Here is an 8,437-nt window from a genome sequence, read left to right on the forward strand (position 1 = left end):
TAATCCTTGATAAAGTAAAGGGTGATGGTTGCATGTTCGGACACCCAAGGTTCCACACACTGCTAAAGAGTTTAACATTGTTTTTAAGTAGACCAGAATTGAAGATAAATGAGTATAATGAGCTATGAAATGCAGAGCTACACAGATCCTAGTAATGTTTTGACTCAAGATAATAGTTATGTACACAAGTTTCTGAATTAGATTTCTTAGACATTTTAATACTACTTAGGTGTAAATAAATTGCAGTAGTAGTAGTACTATTATGAAGTGAGTTTTGTACCAAGTTGCAGGAAATGTGGGAAGCAGCCGTCCCGATGACAAGTTAGAGATATCTGACTTAAAGTGGTAATCGTGAATTGATAAATGATGGCGCTCCATATATGACTGATTTTTGTAGACAAAGGATACTGGCCTATGCTGAAATATCAAAGTCTCTGCAGAGCACGACACATGGCCAATGAAACTGAGACCGAATGACCTTTGACCCTGACTGACAGTGTGACTTGAGAAAAGCACTATCAATGACTGACTCTGGGGCTGACCAAACTTGACTTTACAACCTGACAGTGTGGGTGTGAATGAATTTCTGCATGTGATCAGTGTAACTGCATGATTCTAAAACAATAACTAACCGAGCATGTCTTTGGACTAATACATTATTTTGGAGCTCCATGGGAAACACAGGTTTCCTACAATTCCACGCATTTGGAAAAATGCACATGTGACCCGTTTCTAATTCCCACAGGAGTTGGCGGTTTGCAAATGTAAAACTCAAACTAAAATCTAAAGATTCTGTTTCTTTTAGGACTGCCAGCTGGAAATGGACACTTATTTTCCCTGGAGTGTTTACTGTGAAAAATGATGGATGTACTTTTGTGAATGATGTTTGGTATTTTCTTATAACCACTGGTTACCTGAAGGTTTTCTTCCCATACAGGATTTTATTACACATGTTTACATGTGTAAAAAGGGGGAGTGTGGGATATTTTCATTTAGGGACTGGAAGAAACCTGCCGCCCCAACTCAGATGTTCAATCTGACCATTGATTGACAGTTTTAGATTTAACCTGCTCCATATCTGGGGATAAGATACTGTTTGATGAATGTTGACATGTTTCTAATATTGATTGAGTTATAACAGGTAACACAGATGCAGAATCAGTGGCCAAGGGGCTACTGAGAGAGGTAATTCCAGGATGAGAATAAGAAGGTGAACTGTGATAATGAAAACAATTTTGTAATATTTCAACAGGTATTAAAGTAACTGAGGTTTGAACTGTAGAAAGAACATATTACAGCTAAGTTAAAACATAGTAATGTAATGAGATAGAATTTAATTTAGACAACATCTGGTAACTAGCCTGGTAAAGAAGTAAAAGCCATAGACTGTTTAGATCATTATGGGGATGTACATTTAATTTAAAGTCATAATAGAAAGACATTTGATGACAGTATGTTGGATTTCTGTATTCATTTTTCAGCTTGATAATATCCAAGCAGTGACAGGTAGAAGCAGTCTCGCCTGGAAATTATTCACTTTGTCAGTATCATGATTTTAGTTGTTTTTAATCCATAACATTAGTGTGTTTCTTTACCAGAAACATTAGCAGTTCATATTATATTTAGATTTTAAATGGGATCTCAAGGATTTCATTTATAATAACACAGATGCTTGTCAGGAATTCAGAGCTATTGAGATATGTTATTTAGTTCACCTGAAGATGTTGGGGTTTATTTTGTTGACACAGGCCAAGTATTAGAATTCTGAAGCGGCCTACCAGTGGTGGGTCAAACACCTGAGGGCCCAGAAGCACTGAGCGTAGACTTGAGGGGTGGGTATCAGATTTCTCCACACAGGTTGCTGACGCCAAAAGGGGGACCCGAGGAGCAGGAGGCCGACACAGCGGAGTTCGTCTGGCTGAAGGTCGTCAGGCCTACGTGACTCAACCCCAGGTTCTCCGGCCTCTACAGAGTGACCCAGAGGACATCTCATGCCGTCCGCCGAGGAGCAAAGGGGGACATCTGGTACTACTGGAGCCAGTGTGCGGCGAGGAACACTCCGGCTAGGACCTTGGAGGACATCAGGATGGACCTGGCTATCGTCAACGCGGACATCCCTACAGCAGACGACTTGGAAGCAGGCATCAGCGGACTGGAGGAGAAGGACCTCGCGGACATCCCGACAGCAGACGACTTGGAAGGAGGCGTCAGCGGGCTGGGGGACTTCTCGAGGCAGCAGAGGAGTCTACTTCTCTCTGATCAGATTCATCAGTTCCACCTTTGAAGGAAAGGCCGCATCTCCCCCTCCCTATCAGCTGCCCTTGTTGGCGTATTCCGCTGAGGGGGGGGGGGCCCTGATGATTCAACAACACGCAAGGATGCTGCTGTCTGGCACTCAGGCTCTCACTCTGATAGTTTCTTCATTGTCATTGGAGGTTGTTTTCTGTTCTCAAGGGTTTAATGAAGGGGGACAGACACCGTATTAAAGAAGGACAGTAGTTTTGTTTCAAATGTCTTATGTGTGTTGGTCTCGTTAATGCGAGACCAAAAAGGGGGAATTGAAGGATTATTTGAATTATTTGAAGGATTAAAGTAACGTGGTATGACAGGAAAGTTCAATCTGGTATATTCCTTTTAATGTCACCTTATATATATTCATGTGTGTTAAATTTGAAGGGACAAAGTATCCTTTCCTCCCCCAATATATTGAGGTGAAAGGCCAAGGCTCTGGAATGTTTCCCTCGTAAAAAAAGGGTGTGTGTGACACAATCTTGTAGCAGATGTGTATGTGTTTTCATTGAAGTAAATATAAATGCTACATGATTACTGGTCAACTATACCTCTGTTCTTATTCTTTCATGTGTGGGTACTAAATGGCTACAAACATTGTGGAGAAATTAGCTTAAACATCTTTCATTACTCTATATGAAATGGAAGCAGTTTTATGATAGGGACGAGAGAGCTGGAGGAGGGTAGCACATTCCAGGAGTTTCAGCATGTCAATTGTCAGGGGAATCGACTTGTTTTCAATAGAGGTGTGTGGTTAGTTACTTTGTGTTAATAATAGCAGTATGTGTAAAGGAAGCTGGAAATATACAATGTGAAACCTTTTATTTGAAGTAAAGATGTGAACAATAGCTCAAACAAATGGAAGGGCCATAGGTAAGCCTGAGAAGTTTGACTATTTGAAAAGCATCTCTAATACTGCTTAAGAGCATAGGTAATGTGTTCCTCGTTGTTATTGATATGAAAGTAATTAACATGTATTACGTATATTTAGCCAACTATAACAACTATATCTTAAAACATACTTTTAACTTGTGTGTGGCAGTCAGGAGGCGGGAAGATGGACTCAGGGACACAGGGCCATAAAGGAGATGTGTGTGTGCTGGCTAAAAGCTGCTGTGTCGCACTGATTGGGTGCGACAGGCCATGTGTTGATCTCTGCCAATAAGATGACCTCTGGGGGAATGCACGTACACCCCTCCTCCTGTGTTTTAGTATGAAAGCCTGTGTTTTCCTTTGGTTCGCGCTCTTGTTTTTCACCAGCCGTTCCTGAGACCTGTCTCACACGTGGGGTAGAACCTGAGCCCGGAGTACTCTGCAGAGTGCTTCGTGATTTCTTTGTATTTGTATCGTTACTGTATATCATTAAAGCAGGATTATTGTTTAACTTGTATTCTGGTGTTTCTTAATCCCTCCCTTTTCCCGAATTCACCTAGCTTGTCAAACGACACGCGGAGACGAGGTTGGTTTGCAACATCCTCCAAATCTCCAACAAAAGGCACCACCCAAACGTGAATATCACCCGTACCAAAAGAAAAAAGACTGAAGTGCAAACCCAATTCCCACTAGCATTTAGGCCTTCAACTAGGCTGACCAGGTCCCAACAAACCAAATGTGGGACAAGGAATATGTTTGTGTGGGACAATGTGGGACACCCTCTTAACAGCACCCCGGAAAAAAAATCTCTATTTCTATTCTGTTTCATTTGGTTTATTCAACAGCATCCAATAAACAATGACAGAAAGTAAAGTCAAAATGCAGTAACAGTTTAGTATCTTGATAAAGAAAAGTAAACTAAGGCTAACCAAGGCAGCAGGCATTATTCACTTCAAGTGTTTAGAAATGCATCTTCCTAATTCAACTAGTGTATTACCTGTAAAAGTAGGTACAACATAAATGTATAGATAAAATAAAAACATAAATATAAATCAAAACTGGCCAGGAGGGAACAAAAACATAATAATACATAACATAAAATAGCTTTCAGTTTTGTCCATCACAGCAACAACAGTTGGGCCCCCCCACAGTGTGTGGGCTATTTTGTCACCTAGAACCACTGGTGTCTTTATCTCTGTCAAACAACTCTCCACAGAGGCAGGGGCAAGCACATCTGTTATTATGGACGCTGCTTTTGTACGAGCACATGACATTTTCTTTACTATCTCTGAGTCTGGAAAAATGGTCGGCGCTAGCTTGTTACCACAGTCATTTGACCTGTATGATTGGGAGTGTTACACTGTATGGTAAACACTTGTTATTTCTGCTGCTGTTACCTTGTCTGAGTGGCCATCATTTTTTGGTTTGTGAGAATCGCATTCTCTGTGTCTTTTGACGTCGTATTCACCGCCATGTGAAATTGAAAAATGACTCTTGCAAAGATTGCAAAAAAAACTGCACTGGCTTCACCCACGGGTAAGTGTCTTCCCAGTCTTTGTTGCATGTGCATCTTCTTTTCTTCTTAGCTGTAGTTTCAGTTTCCTCCATTTTCCATAACCTGCTTCGTCGCCTGCGTTATTGGCTGACTTTTGTTGTTGTTGTTTGGCGGGGCCGCGGCGGGGTGTGTGTGAGTGAGTTACTCTCATTGGTTAACACTTGACCAGCACCCGCCGTGTGTTACAGTTTGATTGACAGCAAACACACCCCCGTGATGATAGCCTTCCCTGCTTTCTCAACAGCCATTGGATAAAGCTGATTTTAGAAAAGCGTTTTAGAGAATCAAAATGAAATATGCGGGACATTGTCTCAATTTGCGGGATGCAACAAAAGTCGTGAAAATGCTGTGCAGTCCCACGCAAAGCGGGACATCTGGTCACTCTACCTCCAACACTCGCAAAAAGTTCAGACCGAGTCAAAGCTATTAAACGCCAAATATCCTTATGTTGCCATGTTAGCAAAGCGCTACCTGGCTGTATCTGCTACCTCTGTCCCTAGCGAGAGGGTGTTCTCCACAGCAGGAGACATTGTTAGTGCCAGCAGATCTTCCCTTTCGGCAAGCAATGTGGACAAGTTAATTTTTCTTTAAAAAAGCGTGAAAATGCAATGACAAGCAACTCATAATGTTAAACTGGCTGCTTAGGTACTACTGCAGTACAGTTCAAATACAGATTATTTCAGTTAATCGAAATGCTGCACCTTAATGTTCATTTTATAGACCCTCCAGAAAAATGCGGGCCAAAATCCTTAATTATGCGGGCTAAAATCATTGATTATGCAATAAAAATGCGGGGTTTTTATGTGATTTTATGCGGGAAAATTGCGGGAAGTTGCGTAATATGCGGAAAGTTGCGAAATATGCGGAAAGTTGCGAAATATGCGAACAGTTGTGAAATATGCGGGAAGCGGAAAAAAGGTGATTATTCTCCCACACCCTGTTACTAGGCTACTACTGAATGAAAGGGAGCACTTTTAAAGAGTTGCTATGATAAACAAGCATACTAGAAGCAAGCTACATCACAGAAAGTGCTGGTAATGTTTTAGTTCTTTATTATTTTCTCAACTTAAGCATGGATTAAACATTCCTGAGTCACAACATTTTCAAAAAATAAAATAAATGCTTCCTGCTTTATAAAGGTGAGGTAGAACATCTGTTATGCTATAATAATATTTTCAAAGACAGAAACTGAGTAACTGTTGAACATCAACTCGCCAAAATCATAGGATTTTGAAAATAACATATCTCTCATGAGGCAAATCTACTTGACCATTGAATGGTTCTATAAAACTTAGGTAACACAATACTGTATTGCTATGCATTAACAAAACAAAACAAAGTGCAATAATCTCTCACAACTCAACTGTAAGGTTGTAGTAAAGTTAAGCTATGTCCACAAAAACAGTGCAATATCTTACAACTGTAAGGTTTTTTAGAATAACACACACAAGAAAAAGTGCAATCTTACAACTTTAAAGTTGTATTAACTACTGAATGCATCAACAAGAGTTCTCAGTGTATGAAAAATGAACACATAGGTTAACAACATTTTTTCAAGAGCAATCTTACAACTCTCAAGTTGTATTAATTCCTGCATGAAATGAGAGTCCACTGTGTTTGAAAACGACTGCATAGTATGTGTCACTGTCCAATCATTAATCATCCTCCATCCCCTCTACCTCAATATCCATGTCCTCCCACTCCTCCATATCCTCCCCCTCTATCACATTTCCATTCTCCCTCTCCTCCCTCTCAAACGCTCCACTGAGGATCCGTTGGTTATGGCATAAGAAGACCAAGGCTTTGAGGTTTTGGTTGGTAGTTGATCTCCTTCGGCTGGACAACACCAGCTTGTAGATTCTGTTGCTTCGTTCAGCATCGGCTGAGTTGGAGACAGCATCTTTGTATCGGTGGGCCAAGGAAGACAGTACAGGAAGTCTCTCCTGTACGCCATCCCAGAACACATCCAAATCCACCACGCCAGACAGTGCAGCTCTGAGTGCTGCTGGACCCAGGGCTGTGAAATAAGAATTAAATTCATGTCTTGGCACGTCAGTGAAACCTGGAATGGCCTTGTAGCTTTCTACAGAGTCATCTAGGAATGCGATGTGACGAGGATCAAACACCCTGACCTCCTGGAGAAACTCTATGGCTGGCTGCCCATCTGACATGTACTTGGTGAGCTTTTCTTCAGCATTGACGTATGCCTCGCCAACTGTGCGGTGGATCTCGGTCTTCGTGCTGCGTGGCAGGTCAAACTCCTTGAAGTATTCTTCACATACCTCATACTGCATCTCTTTATTGGCAGCAAAGACCACCTGCAGATCCTCCAGATAATTGAAGATCTTTGTGGTCACTGGGCGTCTGCTCTCGAAGATATCTAGTAGATTGAGGATGTGTTTGCACTTGTCAGCCATGATATTGATCTGCACATTCAGGGACTGAGCCAGGTTTGGGTCTTGAAGCATGTCCTGGAGTCTCTCCACTGACTGTGGTACACTTCTGCCACACACCTGTGAATGAAAATCACAAAGAGAAAGAAAGTGATTAGGTCAAACATACAGTAAGGCTTAAATGTTACTACATTTTACGTTGATATAATTAACACATTCATGTTTGTGTGTGTGTAGGTGTAAGGGGCCTAACTGGTGAAGAAAGGGATAATTACTGTTATGTGAAGTTACACATTTATTTACCTGTGTTTCCATCTCGATGAACTCCTTGTACAGTCCAAAGTACTCTCTGTGGTATTGTACTGCAAAGAACCAGGAGTTCCACCGTGTTGCACAGGGGTTTGGAGGCATGGTCACCTTTTTTGTTGGCAGCTTGTTTGTCAAGAAGCAGAGATATCTTCTCTTGCGTGATCCAGCATTGAAGAACATCTGGGAGAAACTCATCATGAAGCTGTTCAACTGAACAAAAGTTTTGCGGAAGGCATTACCGATGAGGTTCATTATGTGTGCCATGCACGTGATGTGCAGTGAGTTGGGGTACAGCGCCTGCAGAGCAGATTTGAATGCTTTCTTCATGTAGGCTGCATTATCTGTGTCAAACATAATCACATCCTCATTTTGAATGCTGTATTCTTGTAGGCACTTCATGACAGCCACAGATACAGTGGAATGATTGCACTGCTCAAGGAACACGGTGTCTGCAAGGTAGGCCAAGATCCGACCAGAATGATCCTTCTTGAGTGGTGCAAGCAGGATGTTCACCACGCATCTCCCCTCTACATCTGGAGTCTCATCAAATATCACAGCAACAGGTTTTCCTGCAAGAAGAGTCTTCAACTCTTCTTTTTCCTTCTCATATACTGCTCCCAAGTATTTCTCTTGAAGCTGGTGAAATCCTGGAATGGCTCCGCCATTGATTACATTTTCATTGAGGAATTTCCTCATTGCAGGATGGTCGCTCTTAGAGAGTGGAATGTTGACAGCAGTGCAGGTGGCGACCCAGGCCTCACAAATCTACCAAAAAAAGAATAGATTTTTTTTAAAATATTGGGCTGTCTTATTTATTCTCTCTCACACACAACCTGCCACTAACGTTAACCCTCTTTTTTCTTTTTATTGAGTCAGGCACAATGAGTTTACATTTATACAGTCAATATTAATTTTTTTGTTCCCCCTTTCCGCCCCTCCCGGTCATAGCTAGTAAATTAAATAACTAGCTAGAGATACATGTATAGGTAAAAGTAAAGTAATGTAGAAGATAATTATT

At 41.4% G+C, this 8,437-nt stretch overlaps 1 protein-coding gene across 1 annotated transcript; it reads right to left on the reverse strand.

Annotated features, from left to right (window-relative positions):
- Nucleotides 1-5,444: 5,444 nt before the first annotated feature.
- LOC307045780 (uncharacterized protein) lies at nucleotides 5,445-8,120 on the reverse strand. Its single transcript, XM_079691729.1, has 2 exons — nucleotides 7,414-8,120; nucleotides 5,445-7,230 (listed from the first exon to the last, which is right to left on the reverse strand). Exons 1-2 carry the CDS (start codon nucleotides 8,113-8,115, stop codon nucleotides 6,373-6,375), a joined length of 1,560 nt encoding a protein of 519 aa, XP_079547855.1. The 5' UTR covers nucleotides 8,116-8,120; the 3' UTR covers nucleotides 5,445-6,372.
- Nucleotides 8,121-8,437: the final 317 nt, after the last annotated feature.

This window comes from Notothenia rossii (genome assembly GCF_949606895.1).
Source record: "Notothenia rossii genome assembly, chromosome: 7".
Classification (NCBI taxonomy): domain Eukaryota; kingdom Metazoa; phylum Chordata; class Actinopteri; order Perciformes; family Nototheniidae; genus Notothenia; species Notothenia rossii.